Source organism: Babylonia areolata, chromosome 7 (assembly GCF_041734735.1).
Source record: "Babylonia areolata isolate BAREFJ2019XMU chromosome 7, ASM4173473v1, whole genome shotgun sequence".
NCBI classification, from domain to species: Eukaryota; Metazoa; Mollusca; class Gastropoda; order Neogastropoda; family Buccinidae; genus Babylonia; species Babylonia areolata.
In genome coordinates, this window is record NC_134882.1 from 20,728,484 (window position 1) to 20,748,957 (window position 20,474).

General features: G+C 47.3%; 1 protein-coding gene across 1 annotated transcript in view; it reads left to right on the forward strand.

Moving 5' to 3' along the window:
- LOC143283798 (uncharacterized) overlaps positions 1-20,474 on the forward strand; it is a 64,172-nt gene that overhangs the window by 16,292 nt on the left and 27,406 nt on the right. Inside the window, exons 3-5 of the mRNA XM_076590169.1 lie at positions 180-359; positions 2,132-2,357; positions 16,496-17,729. Of these exons, the coding sequence (XP_076446284.1) occupies positions 180-359; positions 2,132-2,357; positions 16,496-17,729 (1,640 nt within the window). The remainder of the gene's footprint in view (positions 1-179; positions 360-2,131; positions 2,358-16,495; positions 17,730-20,474) is intronic.

Consider the following 20,474-nt stretch of genomic DNA (forward strand, 5'->3'; position numbering starts at 1 on the left):
TCAAAAAGGGATTGATTGTTTTACAATTATGAACAGCTTTACTAGTTTGTTTGTTTGGGTTTTTTTAAGTTAAATTATTTAGCAGTGTGACCTGCACATTATTTAAAAAGTATCTAACACACACACACACACGCACACAAAGAGAGAAAAGTGTTTTGATCCAGGTTGTTTTTTGTCAGTGCAAACTCTGCAGGTTGTCGAAGAGGAGCCCGGGCCGTCAGGACTAAACCAGTCCTCTTTACTTCCAATGGACGACCAGTCCTCTTTACTTCCAATGGACGACCAGCCCGGGCCTTCACAGACACCTGTCCAACCTCTGCCGGCATCACCTCGAAAGCAGTCACCTGCTCCGGTGTCGAGTGAGTTTCCCCTTCAAAAAAGATTATTTCTCCTCTCTATTAGTCCTGCCTCCCTCGTATTTTATAAACTGTAAAATTAGTCTTCTTTATTGGGTGTGGGGGAGAGGTGGGTTGTGTATAAGTATGTCATGCTTATTTAATGAATTATCATTTTCTCCTCTCTATTTTTTTCTTTTCTTTTTCTTTTGTTGTTGTTGTTGTTGATATTTGGAACCAATGTGTTCACACAAAAACTCAGTCAGTTGCTGATAGCAGCTGGTCTAAGGGACAAAACTCTTCAGCGATACCAGCAGTACGAATCCTTGTGATCCTTGACAGACACACGGGGAGAAAAACTTATCAATGTTTGTTGCTAAAACAAAAGGGGGGGTTGAAAAAAGAGCACTTTATATGCATCATTGAAAAGTTGTCTAAATAATATATTTTTTGTTGTTGTTGTTTTCAGAATCCATGGGGACACTCCTCAGGTTTCAAAAATCTTTAAAACCAGTTTGTGCTGAGGAGTGGCCCCAAAAATACACCAGGGAAGAGCGGGTGCTGCGAGCGGCAAATGCTTTCTATTCTTACTTAAATATCTTTTATGCACTCCACCAATACATGGTTCTTAAAAGACCTTTTTTTAAAGTTAGAAGGGGTCTCAAGGGATAAAAAAAAAGGATAGGATCGGGACCTTGCTTTCTACATAAAGGTAAATTTGAAAATAATTCTCTGACTGTATAACCTTATGTATGCTTGATAGGATCAAAACCTTGCTTTCTACATAAAGGTAAATTTGAAAATAATTCTCTGACTGTATAACCTTATGAATGATTGATATGATCAAAACCTTGCTTTCTACATAAAGGTAAAATTCGAAAATAATTCTCTGACTGTATAACCTTATGTACGCTTATGTATTAAACATGTACAAATTATGTTGTTGTTTGTTTTCAGATGTACGTCCCCACCAGAAACAAATTCACCCCAGACCAGCTTCAAACGGATTAAAATATTTAGGAGCCTACCGTCGTCAAAAAAAGCGTGCCTGCGGATCTCAACAAGATTTTACAAAAAAATTTACCGATTTGAGATGTATTTGCACAGATGAAAAACAAAACAATAATAAAGTGCATGCATGGCCCATCGATGCAGCATTGATCTTTTAATTTTTTTCCTGTTGTTGTTTTTTTAAAGTTTGCAACATAAAACCCTCAAATAATTCCTGGACTGATTCACTTATATATTCATGTTTTTTTTGGTGGGGAGGGTTTAAATATTTTTCTTGCCATGGTGTTTGAAAGTGTTTTTCTTTTCTTTTTTAAACTGTGATAATAAATGTATTACCTGTACCAAAAATGACTTGAGATATTTATACGCGTGTGTGTGTGTGTGTGTGTGTGTGTGCGTATCTGTCTGAGTGTTTCTGTGTTTGTGTGTGTCTGTGTGGCAGTACCTAACTTGCATATATATATATATATATATATATATATATATATATATATATATTCGTATTAAAAAAAAGTATTCACTGATGCAAATGGATAAACACATAGAAGATGCAGACGCACGTAAATCGACGCTGGATTTCCTCTTGTTCTTATAACAACAAACAAATCCGTAGGCCGTTTTCAGTGTCCTTTATAAACCCAAATGTTACATCGCTTACATATAATATTTCGCCCATCTCGCTTTGCTGTTGTGGAAAGCAGACTATCTAAAAATAGGAAGGGCGTAGAGGGGGAGGGGGATGTAGTGAAGGAAGTGTGGTGAGAGCATGGTGGGGGTATACGTAGCACTTGTCGCGTCAACGGGAGTGGATTTGGAGCTGTGTCGCAGCAAGATTACGGAAAGCAAGTGGAGCGGAGTGCAAGCAGCAAGATCAAGGCCATTCGTTCTCAGGGCCGCGAACAAGGACGCGAAAAGATTCAACTGCACAACATGGCGAACAGCACAGCACTGGTGTTTGTTGGGCCGCTGTGTGTTCTGTGGTTGTGTGTCGTTGACTGGTCCTGTTCCCAGGTGGGTCGACTGTTGCATGCAATGTGATGTGTGCAGGTTTTGACAGTGAAGTTCAGGGTGTTGGTGTGACGGTTGATATGATTATGTGCGTCCTTGCTCAGTGTGTGTGTGTGTGTGTGTGCAAGCGCGTTGCATGTGGCTTGTTGAAGATTTCAGGTTTATAGCACGCGTCCAAGACGTCTGCACAGTTTGTGTACGTGTGCGTGCTCACGCACTGCGCCGTGTATGCCTAGGCGTTTGCATGGTCTTTCGTTGTGAATGACTGTGTGTCTATTCTTTGTGTGTGTGCGCACATGCGTGTAGCGAAGAACTATGAAAACGATTACATGCAACATAATATATATATATAGACTAATAATAGAATATATACTGTAACAAAATAGAATAAAAGTAAATTAAAAAAAAAAAAGAAACGTTCGGCGGCAAGCAGGATGTAAATTTATACACATCAGTTTACTAGTTTAATAGAATGCTGTAGTGGCCCGTTTTGTTTGCAGGGTATAACATTTATTTCAGTTATGGTGAAATAGAATGCAGCAGCATTGGCTCGTTTCGCTTGCAGGATATAACTAAATGATTTATAGTAAAATAGATTACTGCACTGGCTTGTTTGGCTACAGGGATATAACTAAATGTTTTATAGTAAAATATAGAATACTGCGCTGGCTTGTTTTCCTACAAGGATATATATGTATATTTTATAGAGTACGGCCGGCAGCGTCTGTATGCGTCAGTACTTGATAATGCGCTTGCAACGGCCGGGAATTTTACTTTAATTTATTTTGATATTCTGCCTTTGCATATATGACGTTTTAAAGATGACTAAATTTCAGATCGAACAGAAACTGCGTTTGTTCTTCTGTTCTTCGACCATCGACCTTGGAAAAGGAAACTTATAACAACCCAAGGAAATATTATTTCAGAGCTAGTTTCGGTTTCAGTTTGTAAACTTTCCCAGGAATCTGAATATAGCGCTGACGATAGGGATGCTTGTGATTGATCGATATTATCATGTCACGTCAGAGTTAATGGACCTTGTCCCTGTGCTTATCAGTCACGTGGACAGGGGTCTGTGTGTGTGTGCGCGCGCGCGCGCGCGCGCGCGTGTGTGTGTCTGTGTGTGTACATGTGTGTGCGTGCGTGTGTGTGTGTGTGCGCACAAGCCACGGTGCGTGCGTATGTGTTAGTTTTGTGTGCGTGTAGTCTTACACAATGCACGTGCAACTTCCTCCCCTACTTCAGTAGGCAGAACACATCATACCCTTGTGTGTGTGTGTGTGATTGAGAGAAAGAGAGAGAGAGAGAGTGTGTGTGTGTGTGTGTGTGTGTGTAGCATCTTGTATGATTCTAGTCAGTGGAGCTCGGCAGAGTAATGAGGGAATGCCTCCATGTACTGGTGCACTGCCTCTCCTACTGTAGCACTAGTATTTATTTTTAGTAGCATCATGTCTAATCCGAGTGACTGGAACTCTCTGAGTAAAAATGGGGAAATGCCGATTATATATAGACTAGTGTTGTTTACGGTGACGCTTGAGCTGCATCTGCGCAGTGGCCGAAAATTCTAGAAGGTATATACAGTGCAGAGGATATCAATACATAGAATGCATAGTACACGGACTGGTTACAGGCGTTATTGAAATAGCGTAAACGCATATGATATGATTGTATTTTTCAAAACACCTACGTCTTGGCATACTTTTGTTTCCCTATTCTAACCCCTCCCCTTTTCTGTTTCTTTGTCTTTCTCTCTGTTTTTCTGAGCGTCTCTGTCTCTCTCTCTGTCTCTCTCTTCCCCCTCTCTGTGTGTCTCTATCTCCCCCCCTCTCTCTCTGTCTCTCTCTCTCTCCCTTCTCTGTGGGTGTCTCTTTCTCCCTCTCTCTGTCTCTGTCTCTCCATCTCTGTGTGTGTGTCTCTACCTCTCTCTGTTTCTCCCCCTCTCTCTCTCCTTCTCCCTCGCCCACTTCCTCCCCCCCTCTCTCTCTCTCTTTACCTCTGACTGTGCAGAGCACACTTACACACGTACACAGCATTACGCATGCATGCATATGTAGGCTATGCACATGCATAGACACACTAACACACATCATGACATGCACACGCGAGCACAAACGCACAAACGTGCACACACACACAAATGAAAGTATGCACACACACGTACGCACACGCGCGCGCGTATTGCGAACACATAAACAAGTACACTCACCCACTGACCTTGTCAAACTTCATATTTAAAGAAAAGGAGTCACTATGTGTGACATCATTCACTATCAAACTAAACATACACACACAACGTCATCCACTTCCTTACCACCCACCTGATCTTTCCCATGTCTGGTTCACCACCTTTATCTTGGCATCAGTCCAGTGTCTGGTGCACCATGTTTATCTTGGCATCAGTCCAATGTCTGGTGCACCATGTTTATCTTGGCATCAGTCCAATGTCTGGTGCACCATGTTTATCTTGGCATCAGTCCAGTATCTCGTGCACCACGTTTATCTTGGCATCAGTCCAGTATCTCGTGCACCACGTTTATCTTGGCATCAGTCCAGTATCTCGTGCACCACGTTTATCTTGGCATCAGTCCAGTATCTCGTGCACCATGTTTATCTTGGCATCAGTCCAGTATCTCGTGCACCATATTTATCTTGGCATCAGTCCAATGTCTGGTGCACCATATTTATCTTGGCATCAGTCCAATGTCTGGTTCACCATATTTATCTTGGCATCAGTCCAGTGTCTGGTGCACCACGTTTATCTTGGCATCAGTCCAATGTCTGGTGCACCATGTTTATCTTGGCATCAGTCCAATGTCTGGTGCACCACGTTTATCTTGGCATCAGTCCAGTATCTCGTGCACCATGTTTATCTTGGCATCAGTCCAATGTCTGGTGCACCACGTTTATCTTGGCATCAGTCCAGTATCTCGTGCACCACGTTTATCTTGGCATCAGTCCAATGTCTGGTGCACCACGTTTATCTTGGCATCAGTCCAGTATCTCGTGCACCATGTTTATCTTGGCATCAGTCCAATGTCTGGTGCACCACGTTTATCTTGGCATCAGTCCAGTATCTCGTGCACCACGTTTATCTTGGCATCAGTCCAGTATCTCGTGCACCATGTTTATCTTGGCATCAGTCCAGTATCTCGTGCACCATGTTTATCTTGGCATCAGTTTGCACCAGGCAGTGATCTGTCCGAAATAGTCCCACGTCACTATGATGATGATAATGATAATGGTGATGATGATAATGACTATGGTGATGATGATAATGATGATTTCACAGTGCACTCTACCTTGGCACAGGGGTCCACAGAGCACTAACAATTACAGACAGAAAGACAGAGACAGACAGAGTGAGAGACAGAGTGAGAGACAGACAGACAGATAGAGACAGACAGAGTGAGAGACAGAGACAGACAGAGTGAGAAACAGAGACAAACAGACAGAGAGACAGACAGACTGACAGAGACAGAGTGAGAGACAGACAGACAGAGACAGAGTGAGAGACAGACAGAGAGACAGAGACAGACAGAGTGAGAGACAGACAGGCAGACAGAGAGACAGAGACGGATAGAGTGAGAGACAGACAGAGACAGGCACACAGAGAGACAGAGATAGAGTGAGAGACAGAGACAGAGTGAGAGACAGACAGAGAGACAGAGACAGACAGAGTGACAGACAGACAGAGACAGACTGACAGAGACAGACTGACAGAGACAGAGAGACAGAGACAGAGTGAGAGACAGACACAGAGAGACAGAGACAGACAGAGTGAGAGACAGAGACAGAGTGAGAGACAGACAGACAGAGACAGAGTGAAAGACAGAGACAGGCAGACAGAGACGGACAGAGTGAGTGACAGAGACAGAGACAGGCACAGAGAGAGACAGACAGAGAGACAGACAGACAGAGGGACTGATTCAAAGTTCACATGCACGGCCGGACGTCGGGTTGATCGATCTGTGTCAGGTGGTTCACCGGCGTAGCACGCGTCATGATTGTGGTCCGTGTTCTGTTCTAATCAACGCTTGTCACTCGTCAGACCCCCCACCCCACTCCCCACCCCACCCACTGTCTCTCTGTCTCTGTCTCTGTCTGTCTGTCTGTCTGTCTGTCTGTCTCTCTCTCTCTCTCTCTCTCTCTCTCTCTCTCTCTCTCTCTCTCTCTCCTTCAATCAGGAAGCTATGTGCATTCGAAGGTACCATGCTCTAACTGTTGCTGCACTCTTGATATCACACCCACCACTCACCAACCACCCCCTTACACACACACACAGAGAGAGAGAGAGAGAGAGAGTTTTTGAGTAAGAGATTACAAAATATTCCTGTATCTTGTATGCATACATAGCTCTGAACTTTGGAGCGGACTGGACGAGGAGAAGCTCAAGGGGGAGGGGGCAGGGGGAGGGGAGGTGCTACATGGGAGAGGGGGGAGGGGAGGTGCCGCCAGGGAGAGGAGGGGGGAGGGGAGGGGAGGTGCCGCCAGGGAGAGGAGGGGGGAGGGGAGGGAGGTGCCGCCAGGGAGAGGAGGGGGGAGGGGAGGTGCCGCCAGGGAGAGGAGGGGGGAGGGGAGGGAGGTGCCGCCAGGGAGAGGAGGGGCGAGGGGAGGGGAGGTGCCACAAGGGAGAGAAGGGGGGGGAGGGGAGGGGAGGTGCTGCCAGGGAGAGGAGGGGGGAGGGGAGGGGAGGTGCCGCCAGGGAGAGGAGGGGGGAGGGGAGGGGAGGTGCCGCCAGGGAGAGGAGGGGGGAGGGGAGGGAGGTGCTGCCAGGGAGAGGAGGGGGGATGGGAGGTGCCACAAGGGAGAGGAGGAGGGGGGAGGGAGGTGCCGCCAGGGAGAGGAGGGGGAGGGAGGTGCCGCCAGGGAGAGGAGGGGGAGGGAGGTGCCGCCAGGGAGAGGAGGGGGAGGGGTGAGGGAGGTGCCGCCAGGGAGAGGAGGGGGAGGGAGGTGCCGCCAGGGAGAGGAGGGGGAGGGAGGTGCCGCCAGGGAGGGGGGAGGGGAGGTGCCGCCAGGGAGAGGAGGGGGTGTGGGAGGGGAGGTGCTGTCAGGGAGAGGAGGGGAGGGGGGGGAGCCGACATTTTTCAGAAATGACGGGCTGCCTGTTGATAATTCCAAGACACGAGGATTGCCGACAAAGCCCGTCAGTCCGTCTGTGCAGGAAAGGAGGGCAACAGGTGTGTGTCCTGTTTGGTTACTGATAGAGTAAAGGGGACTGCTCTCTCTCTCTCTCTCTCTCTCTCTCTCTCTCTCTCTCAGGGGTTCTGTTCGTCGACTTCGCGACAGCTTTCAGTGTTATTGATCATAATCTACTTCTGAGAAACTGGCTGTATATAGACTTTCTGACCATGCAATTTCTCTACTTCGATCATTTCTTAGAAACCGTCAACACGGGATTGTGTTAAGTAATGCGCGATCTTCTTCTTCGTTCGTGGACTGCGACTCCCACGTTCACTCGTATGTACATGAGTTGACTTTTATGTGTATGACCGTTGTTACCCCGTCAAGAGACCAGGACAAGTGCAGACAGACCAATACACTTTGAGAATTTCACAGTCTTTCATAGGACTGAAGGAAGAGAAGTATCATACTAAACCAAAATCTAAATAACGAAGTTTCCACCATAAATCTAGAGAAGTGGTGTAGCAACTCATGCGAACTAGTGGGTGCGCCTCTTGAAAAACCTGACGAATTCACAAAAGCATCGTGCTCATCAATGCCTATGTTCACCCAGGAACCTGCACAACAAAAGTGGATTGGGCCTTTTTAGAGGAAATAGAGAACGAACTTGGAGACTCAGTCATTATCTGTGGAGACCTCAGTGCAAGATCGAAGATATGGGACCAGCGGAACACCAACCCACAAGGACTCGCACTTGAAGGAATGATAGGGGAAATTCTTCTTCGCCCAATAACAACCACATCACCAACTCGCCTTGGAACAAGACAAGGGGACAGTGACAGTGTGATCGACATCACTCAAACATCTCCAGAATTCAGAGCAGGAATAAATGCAGAGAACCAAGGCAGTGATCACCTCCCGGTAGTTTTCAGTCTACAGAAACTGTCAGATAAACCCTGTATGAAACCGCGTGATCCATTTCAGTATGAAACCAAAGAGACAACCATCATCGAAAAATTAAGACGCAGAAGAAACAAAAGAACGGCACCGAACCAGATGCAGACTATTCAGCCCCCATGGTGGAATGCCGACACAGAGAGAGCCTGGATAGAAAAACATGCGGCTGTCAAACTTTGGCAAAAAGAAAGAAGAAAACCTTCTCCGGACAAAGATATTGAAACAAAAATGAAAGAAAAAACAAAACAGTTTGAAGTCATTGCTCAAGAGGCCAAAAATGGCAAGTGGAAACTTTTTTGTAAGGCACACAGTTATGACACAACATTGACAGAGTTCTGGCAATTTTATCGTCGCATGGAAGGGAAAACGTGCACAACAACAACCCCAGACATGTTAGACACTGACGGAACCAAGCTTAAGACAAACGGAGAAAAAGGATCCGCCCTGCTCAAACGCTTCATACAACAGAGCAATCAAAGAAACTTTTATGAAAAAAAAGAAATATGTTGAGGAGTTAAACCAAACCCTTATGCAGACTGGACCCGATGATGACTTATCAATAGATGATCTAAACGAAGCAATAGCTAAATGCAAGAAAGAATCGGCTCCTGGCCCAGACAAAGTTTGCTACTCGGACATCAAGGAGCTATCAGAAGAAGACAGAAGCAAACTTTTCAATCTTTATCAAAACAGTTTCCACAATGGACATGTGCCAGAGGACTGGACACACAGCTTCTTTAAAACCCATACCAAAACCAGGAAAGGACCATCGTCAGGTAAGCGGCTACCGAATCCTAACCATGCAAAACATTGCTGGAAAGCTCGTGGAACACATGATAGCCAGGAAACTTGCAAGGGATCTTGAACACAGGCACATTCTCCCTTCAAATCAAGGTGGTTACAGAACAGGTAAGTCCACATGGGAAAATGCAGCTGCTTTCGCTTATGAGGTATATGAAGGATTTCAAAGAAAAGAAGAAACACTAGCAGTAGCAATCGACCTGGAAGATGCCTATAATAAAGTCCAGTTTGCGCACCTCATGGAGATGCTACTAAGGTATGGAGTAAGTTTGACACTGACAAGATGGATAGCAGCAGCGCTTCAGGAAAGAACCGTCGTCCTACGCCTTGGAGATTGGATGTCTGCACCTTCTAAACTATCCATGGGACTGCCACAAGGGTCTCCATTCTCTCCTGTCCTCTACAACGTCTACATGATGGGCCTTGCAGACTTAAACAACAATGGAATAGCTGGGGTGCTTACTCTTGCGGATGATGGCCTGGTCTTCAAAACTTCGAAAGATGCTCAGGAAAGAACTAAAGCCGTCCAGAAACAACTGAACAATATCGCTCAATGGTGCAAGGACACAGGATCTTCCATCAATCCAGCGAAAGCTCAAACGTTGCTGTGCATCCTCAACAACAGAACCGCGAGCAAATCACCAACACCTGTGTCATTCGACGGAATTCAAATCGAGAAAACCGAATGCCTACGCTACCAAGGAATACAGTTCAACAGGATGTTCACCTTCAGAAAACATACGGAAAATACTGTTCTCAAATGCAAAAAGGGTCCTTCAGTCTTAAAAGCAATGGCAACCAAAGGTATTGAACAACGCCATCTCTTCCTGCTATATCAATCACTCGTTCTCAGTCTGATCGAGTACGGACTTGGGCGAACAGTACCGTCTCAAAGCAGCCTCCTAAAATTAGAAAGAGTTCAAAATGAAGCTATGAGGCTGATCCTTGGAACAACAAAAGACACACCTACTGAAACCATGCGATACCTGCTTGACCTTCCTTCAGTACAGGCCAGAAACAAGTTAGAACAGGTTAAGAACTACTTCAGAGCATTAGAAAACCCTGACGCTATCAAGGAACCAAAAGGCAGCCGTCTAGGACGAGGAAGATCATGGATGGGGCAAGCAGAAGACACAATCCAGCTAGTATGCCGACTACAAGACCTGAAAGAAAGAAAAGAATGGGAGGAAAACCCCGAACACCTCAACCATCTATTCAACACAGCCATTTCACCCACTCTAGGAAGACATTGTCGGGAATGGCCAGAGGGCAAAACTGATGCAGAAGTGAACCTACTCATAGAAGAAAACAGTAAAGAAGAGGACATCATCATATACACAGATGGCTCAGTCACCAAAGGCCAGTCCGGTTGGGGATTCACTGCGAAACAAGATGGAAAAAAATTAGGGAAGAAAATGCTGCCTACAAAGTCACAACCTCTGGCCTAACAATGGAAGTTGAAGTTGTGACACATGCCCTCCAGTGGCTATCATCTATCCATAGGCCCGGAAACCAACATGCCATGATTCAAACAGACTCAATAAACCTCATACAGAAAATTGAAAGCAGAATGGGAAGCCCAGAGAGGCATGAGGCAATGCACAACTTTCAGATTAAAAAACGTACATGGTCATACTGCCCGGGACATGCAGGTGTTGAGGGAAATGAACGAGCAGACTTGCTGGTAACGCAAAAACGAGCGGCCTACATCTAGGAAAATCGGAAATGCTCAGAAAAGTCAAAGAATATCAAAAAGAACAGGTAGAAGACCATCACACCATCGATCGCCTCAAAGAAATAAAGGTAGAGAGAGGGAGCGGCCGTAAGTCTAGCATGAAAGGTAGAGCACGATGCTTTGCGAATCAAACGAATATCGGCATCATTTCCAAACCAACACTGCACAAATTACTTCAAAACGGAACATAGTCTCTGTGGGCTTTTCCAAATACAATAGACTGAGCAACACACTAGACGCCGCGTTCTTGGCATCAGAGATCTTTTCCCACCACTCTTGCGGCCAATCAGTGGCAGCCTCTGTACGTGTGTGTATGTGTGTGTTTGTGTGCGTGCGCGAGGGTGTAAGTATACACATGTATCAGGAGAGCTGTGTGCACGTGCGTGCGCGCGCGTGTGTGTATGTGTGTAGAGGATGAGGTATGTGTGTGTATGCATGTCTACACTGTGGGAGCAACGGAATATTGGAACGTGCGGGTGTGCATATATATATGTGTGTACATGTGTGTGTGGGGTTGGAGTGGGGGATATGGGCGTATGTGTGTGTGCTTGTACAAGTAAGTGGGTGTGCGTGTGTGTATGTGTGTGCCGTGGAAGCTGCAATGTGCAGCCTAGAAATGAGTGTGTGGAGGAGGGGGTGAGATGCAGGGTAATGTGTATGTATGTGTTTTGGTGCTCATGTACGTTTATGTGTATTTGATCGTGCTTTCTGTGAAATTGCGTATCTGCTATGCATGTGTGTGTGCGTATATGTCTGAACGTGTGTCTGCATGTTTTACATTTATTTGCTTTGTGTGTGTGTGTGTATGTGTGTGTGTGTGTGTGTGCGAGCGCGCGCGCACGCCTAGAGTTGACATAATCAAGATTTTGCGCCTTTTGAATAGTAGTAGTAGTAGTAGTAGTAGTTTTATGTATTTTTCTTTTTTTTTCTTTTTTTTATTTTTTTATTTATTTATTATTATTATTATTACTATTATTTGTTGTTATTTTTTTACTTTTTTTTTCTCAAGGCCTGACTAAGCGCATTGGGTTATGCTGCTGGTCAGGCATCTGCTTGGCAGATGTGAAGTAGCGTATATGGATTTGACCAAACGCAGTGACGCCTCCTTGAGCTACTGATACTGATACTTACCACGTCATGTAGGCAGCCATACTCCGTTTTCGGAGGTTTTGCATGCTGGGTATGTTCTTGTTTCCATAACCCACTGGACACTGACATGGATTACAGGATCTTTAACGGGCGTATTTATTCTTCTGCTTGCATATACACACGAAGGGGGTTCAGGCACAAGCAGGTCTGCACATATGTTGAAATGGGAGATCGGAAAAATCTTGGCCCTTTACCCACCAGGCGCCGTTACCGAGATTCGAACCCGGGACCATCAGATTGAAAGTCCAGTGCTTTAACCATTCGGCTATTGCGCCCGTTGATGCGCGATCTAAATTCCAAATTGAAAGTCCAGTGCTTTAACCATTCGGCTATTGCGCCCGTTGATGCGCGATCTAAATTCCAAACACAATCATTTGGTGTCCCTCAAGGATATGTATTCGGTCCCCTTCTCTTATCCCTTTATATTAACGATCTTCCTCTATTCATTAAAAATGGATTGTGTGATCTTTTTTGCTGACAATACGTCCATTCATTCGAAGCATTCTAACCTAAACGAATTATATACTACTCTGCAAAATAATGTTAATCAGCCAATTAAACTGACTGAACTTAACCACATGTCACTGAACTAGCAGAAAACAAAATATATGCTAATTACCTCTCGACAGAAACGACAGAATAGTACAACATCTATCCCCTGTATACACAAAGGAAATACGCTGACTGACGAAGTACAAAGTCACAAAGTTCTACGAGTTACCGTTGATAATAATCTTTCCTGGTCATCATACATTGATGATCTATGCAAGTGCATATCTCAAAAGGCGTTCCAGCTTTCAAAAATTAAAAACCTTTTGGATCTTAAAGTATGAAAACAATTGTATCATGCATTTATTCAATCGTCTATCGATTATGCCTCAACCCGATATGACATGTGCAGTGCCAATACATTGAAACCACTGTCTAGAATCCATAAACGAGCTTTTAAGATTGTACTGTCAAAATCTACTAGTTTAACGCCTGGGGATTATTTGACCATGGACATTCTTCCACAAACATACAAATTATAGTATAATAAAGCAGTAATGATGTTTCGTATAATGAATGGCTTTGCACCTCTGACCTGACACTAACTATAAGATCCAACTGGCTCTCAAGATGCACTATGTACCAACGAACATCAGGGAAATGCTGAAGAAGTACTTCCATGGCTTCTCAATGCGGTTCACCACCAAGGAATACACGACAGATTGGATCAATCTGGAAGTGGGCATAGCCATGGGCTGTGCAATTTCTCCAATCCTGTTCGTGCTGGCAATGGAAGTGATCTTGAAGGCCTCAGTGAAGGGAACGGATCGAGCCGACCTCGGTAACGGATACCAGATACCGCCTTTGAAAGCCTTCATGGATGACACAACAGTCCTTTGAACAAAAGAGGATGACACCCGTAAAATATTGAAGCGGCTGAACGAGCTAGTTGCCTCAGTCAGGATGAACTTCAAACCAAAGAAATCACGAAGTCTCTCACTGCGTAAAGGAAAGGTATCTGAAACAGTCTCATTCACTGTAGCCAACCAAGCCATTCCAACGGTGTCAGATGAACCTGTCAAGAGCCTTGGAAGATGGTATGATGAGTCCCTGAAAGACACAAAAAGAGGAAAGGAAACCAAGCAGACAGCAGAAGAATGCCTGCATATCATAGACCAGTGTGGCCTTCCTGGCAAATGCAAAGTGTGGTGCCTACAGTCCATGCTGATACCAAAGCTCCTGTGGCCTCTCCTGATATATATATATATATATCAGCTGTAGCACAGTCGGGTCGATTGAGGCAAAGATCAAGTACACACGCAAATGGCTTGGTGTCCCACCTGGTCTCACTGACGTGGCACTCTACTGTCACCAAGCAAAGCTGAGGCAACCTCTGAAGTCCCTTGTCGAAGGATACAAGGTAAGGAAGGCAAGACTTCTCAGCATGCTCGAAGACTCAGAAGACACTATTGTGAGATCCAACCAACCCAAGCTAAAGACTGGCAGAAAATGGAAAGTCAGGGAGGCAGTCAGTGCAGTGAAAGAAAGTCTTAAGACAAAGGAAATAATAGGACACACCCAAAATAACAAACAAGGCCTGGGATCGACAAAGATGGAATGGCGGTCCAAGGCAAGGGGGAAAGCAAAAAGAGACATGATTATACATGAGATCAAGAAGGAAGATGATAAAAGAGTCCAGAAGGCAGCCCAGCAAGGCCAGCAGGGGCAGTGGACAACATAGGAAAATGCACTCCAAAGGAGCCTCAGCTGGAGCGACATGTGGAACATGGCCCCTCTGAGGATCAGCTTTATCCTAAGATCTGTGTACGACCTCCTTCCGTCGAATACAAACTTGGTGAAATGGGGGAAAGCAGATGACCCTGCGTGCCCACTCTGCTATGGCAAACAAACAGTGGAACATGTCCTCAGCTCATGCAAAACGTCGCTGAGCCAAAGACGGTACACATGGAGGCACAACTAAGTGCTAAAAGAAATTGCACACGTGGTGAGCACTGTCCAAGGAGCACGAACCCCACCAGAAGTTCCAACAGAGTTCCGCTCAACAGAAGACAACAAAGTCTAGCCAGGAACGGCATCCAAAGTTGTTTCCAAAGCATGAAAAAGTGGGCTTCTTGATGGTGCCGAAGATTGGGAATGCACAGTTGACCTACCAGAGGGGAAGAAACACCCGGAAATCATCAAGAAGAGCGGCATGAGACCTGACATAGTACTCCACTCCAAGGCAACGAAACAAGCGATTCTGATTGAGCTCACTGTGCCATACGAAAGCAGAATGGAGGAAGCCCACATCTACAAGACAGAGAAGTATGCTAGTCTAGCCAGCAGCCTGAGAGAATCTGGCTTCCAAGCCAAAGTCCTCGCCATAGAGATTGGTGCAAGATGGTTTGTGGGCGCATCTGCCTACAGCCTCATGAAACAGCTGTTGATTTCTGGCAGAGAGAACATGGGCTCTCAAGGCAATGGCAGAAGCAGCAGAAAAGAGTTCTAGCTGGATCTGGTCGAGGAGGAATTAAATTTCACAACTCAAACTAGGCGTACGATGGCTCAGTGGTTAAAACGTCTGCCAGAAAAGGTGACTCAGTCCTGAAGTGGCAACTACCCTCGAGGCGCGGGTTCAAATCTGCTGAGGACCAGGGGGAAAAAAGGAAAGAAAAGGCGGCAATACAAGGGCATCCAGGAGTCATGACCTGGGTGCGGCCCGGCCCCCTTAGAGTATAAGGAGTTAAGGGCCGAAACACTTGACTGAGGGGTGCTTCTTCTCTGAAGACCTTGTACTGTCCAGCTCTCCCTAGAGTTTCTTATCACTTTCAACAAAACCGGCCAATGGACACAGATAATATGGTCATCCGAAAACCACGAATTGACCTCTTTAAAACTAACCTTGTTTACTCGTGTGGGAGGCTTTGGAACACTTTACCTATGATTATTAAAAATAAAAGTAGTTCCTTTAAATCAGCTTACAAAACCTTTATATTTCAGAAAATAAAAACTTCAATGTAGACAGCTAGTTTATTATGTTGTTAGATACTCTGTTCTGTTTTTTTCTCTTCTCTTTTCTTCTCCATCTCGACCAATGTTATTGGAGACCAGAAAAAAGTCATTGGTCTATTATCATCATCAGTTTTGATAGCTTTGATAAAAATCATATTCACGTCTGAGTGTCGAAGTCTGAGGGTCTCACTATGTGCGTGGGGTTGGAGGAAAGGAGACTGGGGTAGGGGTTGGGACGGAGAGTTATTGCAGTTTGTTGCTTTGTAGCAGTCTTTTTCATTGTTTCTCATGTGATTTTCAGTGGATTTTTGTCGTTGATATCTTTCTTGTTAATGGTTCTGTGCTCTTTCTTTCATTTGATGTAGCCTTAACTCCCACACCCCTCTGTTTTCTTTCTTTTTATACCCCAGGGCTGGGTGGAAAAAAGTATATGTTTTGCTTATCTCATTACACTGGTAAAATTTCGTTTCGTTTCGTTTCGTTTCTTTCTTTCTCTCTCTGTTTCAGGACCTATGTCCCCCACAGTTCTGTCTGTCTGTCTGCTTCAGGACCTGTGTCTCAGGGTTCTGTCTGTCTGTTTCAGGACCTATGTCCCTCAGGGTTCTACCTGTCTGTCTGTTTCAGGCTCTGTGTCCCTCAGGGCTCTATCTGTCTGTCTGTTTCAGGACCTGTGTCCCTCAGGGTTCTATCTGTCTGTCTGTTTCAGGACCTGTGTCCCTCAGGGCTCTATCTGTCTGTCTGTTTCAGGACTGTTTCAGGACCTGTGTCCCTCAGGGCTCTATCTGTCTGTCTGTTTCAGGACCTGTGTCCCTCAGGGTTCTATCTGTCTGTTTCAGGACCGGTGTCCCTCAGGGTTCTATCTGTCTGTCTGTTTCAGGACCTGTGTCCGTCAGGGTTCTATCTGTCGCGGAAAGCGAGCGCCTCCATCTGTAGAATGTGCCGCGTTTGTCCAGAAGGCCTGCGCGTGAAGGCCCCATGCACTGCCAACACCAACACCCAGTGCAGTGGCTCGTGCCGGGACGGCTTCTTTCTGTCCGGAAACGGGTCCAGCACGTGCCAAAGGTGCACGCGGTGTGAGACAGGCACGTTCGTCCTAACACCTTGTGTGGAGAACACCAACACGGTGTGCGTGCCGTGCCCGGAAGGAACGTTTTCTTCCACCAGAGGGCAGCTGCAGTGCACGGCGTGCAGAGAAACATGCTCCCCGGGGCAGCATGAGAGGAGGCCATGCAGCAGAAAGCATGACACGGTGTGCAGAGACTGCAACAGGTGGAGTTATTCCCCTTCCGGCAAGACCTGTCACCCCTGCACCCCTTGCCCTGCAGGCAGCGGGCTGAAAACGCCGTGCAACATGTCCTCTGACGCGGAGTGCCAGCAGTGTCCTTCAGGAAGCTATTCTCCGGGAGATCAGTCTCCATGCCGCACGTGTTCCGCGTGTCGCGAGAACCAGACCACCGTCTCCAGCTGCCTGTCCTTCAGAGACACCGTGTGCTTCCCGTGCCCTGAGGGTCGCTTCTTCCACGCGGCGACCTTACAGTGTCAGCAGTGCACAGTCTGCCCTCCCGGCACTGTGCAGCAGACGGAATGCACCGCCACCAACGACAGCACGTGCTTTCCGTGCCCCCGAGGCACCTTCTCCAGCGCTGACGGCCGCACGTGCAGCAACTGCAGCACGTGTCCAGAAGGCAAGCGTGTGACCTCACAGTGTGCCGGGGACAGGGACACCGTGTGTCGTCCCTGCCGACATGGGACGTATCTCAGCCCTGACGGGGATTGTCTGCCCTGCACGTACTGCCCGGCAGGGATGGAGACCGCGCAGCAGTGCACGTCCAGTGCGAACAGGCGGTGCAGTGAGTGTGAGAAGGGTCACTGGTCTCCAGGCCACGGGTTTCCTTGTCGCACGTGCTCGCTGTGTCGCGCCGGCCATTTCGTGTGGAAGCCGTGCACAGGGCGCGGAGACACGGAGTGCCGACAGTGCCAGCCAGGAACCTACACCCACACGGACACCTCCCGCCGCGAGTGTCTGCCGTGCGGCAAGTGCACAGCGCCCAATGTCACCCTGAAAGCTTGTCAGGCCGACCACGATGTTCGCTGTGGGTTGTGTGTGTCAGGTAAAAAAGAAAGGGGAGTGGGGGAATGTGCAGGGCTTGAACTTGTATATCACCTATTGCTTACCCTCGGTAGATTACCCGCAGGTACACATTTACCTGCAGGCATGATGGTCTCTTGAATATGGCCCCCTGGTGTAACGTCGTCTGTGGCTCTGTGTGTGTGTGCGTGTGTGTGGTGTGTGGCTGTGTGTGTGTGTGTGTGTGTGTGGTGTATGTGTGTGTGTGTGTGTGGCTGTGTGTGTGTGTGTGTGTGCGATGTGTGTGGTGTGTGTGTGTGTGTGTGTGTGTGATGTGGCTGTGTGTGGTGTGGTTGTGTGCGGTGTGGCTGTGTGTGTGGTATGGGTGTGTGTGTGGTGTGGTGTGGTGTGTGTGTGTGTGGTGTGGTTTGGCTGTGTATGTGTGTGGTGTGTGTGTGGTGTGGCTCTGTGTGTGTGTGATGTGGGTGTGTGTTGTGTGGTGTGGCTGTGTGTGTGCGTGTGTGGTGTGGCTGTGTGATGTGTGTGTGTGTGGGTGTGTGTGTGTGGTGTGGTGTGGCTGTGTGTTGTGTTGTGTGGTGTGGCTGTGTGTGTGTGCGTGTGTGGTGTGGCTGTGTGTGTGCGTGTGTGGTGTGGCTCTGTGTGTGTGTGTGTGTGGTGTGGGCGTGTGTAGGATGGGGGAGGAGGAGGGGGGATCGGTGTGTGTGTGTGTGTTTGTGTCTCTGTGTGTTGTGGGAATGTCTGTGTTTTGTGTGCATGTGCATGTTTGTGTTTTTTGTTCAGTAAAGCATTGCGTCAAAGCCATTGCTCAGGGTCAGGCAGCGGGGTGTATCGTTCGAAATGCACGTCATGTGAGGATGTATCATTTGTGCAGTGTTACAAGCATACTTTTCAATGAGTACACATTTGTAAAAGATACTTTACGGGTACATGATGTAAGGACACACGCACACACACGCAAGCACGCACACACACAAACACACACACACACACACACACAGAAATACACGCATACTCACACACACACACACACACACACACACACACACACACACACACACACACACACACACACCACTCACTCACTCACATACATACATGCATACATACATACATAGAGAGAAATACAAGCATACACACACACATATATGCAGAGAGAGAAAAATACACGTGTGTACACACACACACACACACACACACACACACACACACACACACACACACTCACACACACACACACACACACACTCACACACACACACACACACACACACACACACACACACACACACACACACACACACGGGGAGGGGGAGGGGAACTGTCCAAAGGTTAGAGGTGATCTGGAGCGCTGTGGACGAGAGAGGAAACACAGCAAGGTGTCTCCGTGACAACACTTGCCATCCACACGGCTCTGGTCCTCTCCTCACTTCTGTGGGCTGTGGTGGACACACTTGGTCCTGCTGCAGCAGACTTCTGAAGAAGCTGGATCAGTTCCACCTCCTCTGCCTCCACAAGATCCTTGGTGACGTCAGCGAAACAGTGACATCAACAAGAAGACAGTGTGGTTCGTCCGTCGGGATCGACGAGGACCATCTAGTCATCCTGGGGGTGGGTGGGTTGGGCTCTGTGGGTGCGCAGATGACTGGTTAGGCCAATCCGCGCCCGGAAGGTTCTGACGCAGTGTGGACAGGGGATGGTGACAGTTGTCGGGGACTTGCTGGCACTGCTTTTCCTGGCCTGTCTGCGTTGCTCTGCTGCAGCGATTCTGTTGGCCTCACAGGATTTGGCGCCTTTGTGGACAGCTGAACGCCACTTTGGTCTGTCCATTGCATTCAGCTCCCACGTGTCGTGGCTGATGTTGAAGGCCTTCAGAGAAGTTTTCAGAGTGTCTTTGAAGCGTTTCTTTTGGCCTCCATGGGAGCGCTTGCCATATTTGAGTTCGCCGTACAGCAGTTCCTTGGGGAGCCGGTGGTCTGGCATGCGAACTACGTGGCCTGCCCAGCGCAGCTGGGCCTGCATCAAGATGGCGTCTTCTCTTGCCACTTTATGCCGAGAAGTTTTCTGAGGCTTGTGGTGTGGAAGTGATTCAGCTTTTTGGCGTGGCGTTTGTACACCGTCCATGATTCACATCCATAGAGCAGTGTGGTGAGAACTATGGCCTTGTATACTTTGAGCTTCGTCTCCAGGGTGATGCCTCTCCTGTTCCAAACGTTCTTATGGAGTCTGCCGAAGGCAGCGCTGGCTTTGGCGAGTCTGGCATTCACCTCGTCGTCAATGACAACTGTGCGAGAGAGTGTACTGCCCAGGTATGTGAACTTGTCCACCGCGTTCAGTTGTTGCCCGTTGATGAAGATGTTTGGTTCAACGTAAGACTTTCCTGGAGCTGGCTGGTGCATCACCTCAGTCTTCTTTGTGCTGATTGTGAAGCCAAAGTTGTCACAGGCAGCAGAGAACTTGTCGACACTGTGTTGCATGTCAGCTTCAGAGGCAGCGTTGAGAGCACAGTCATCAGCAAACAGGAAGTCATTGACGGTGTCTGTCCTCACCTTGGTTTTTGCTTGAAGCCTCCTGAGGTTGAAGAGTGAGCCATCTGTGCGGTACCTGATGCCAGTGCCTACGTCAGCGTCTCTGAAGGCATCTGTCAGCATGGCTGAAAACATGAGACTGAACAGGGTGGGGGCAAGAACACACCCTTGCTTGACTCCGTTGGAGACAGGGAATGGTTCTGAAGTCTCTCCGTTGTCTTGGACTCGGGCCAGCATTCCAT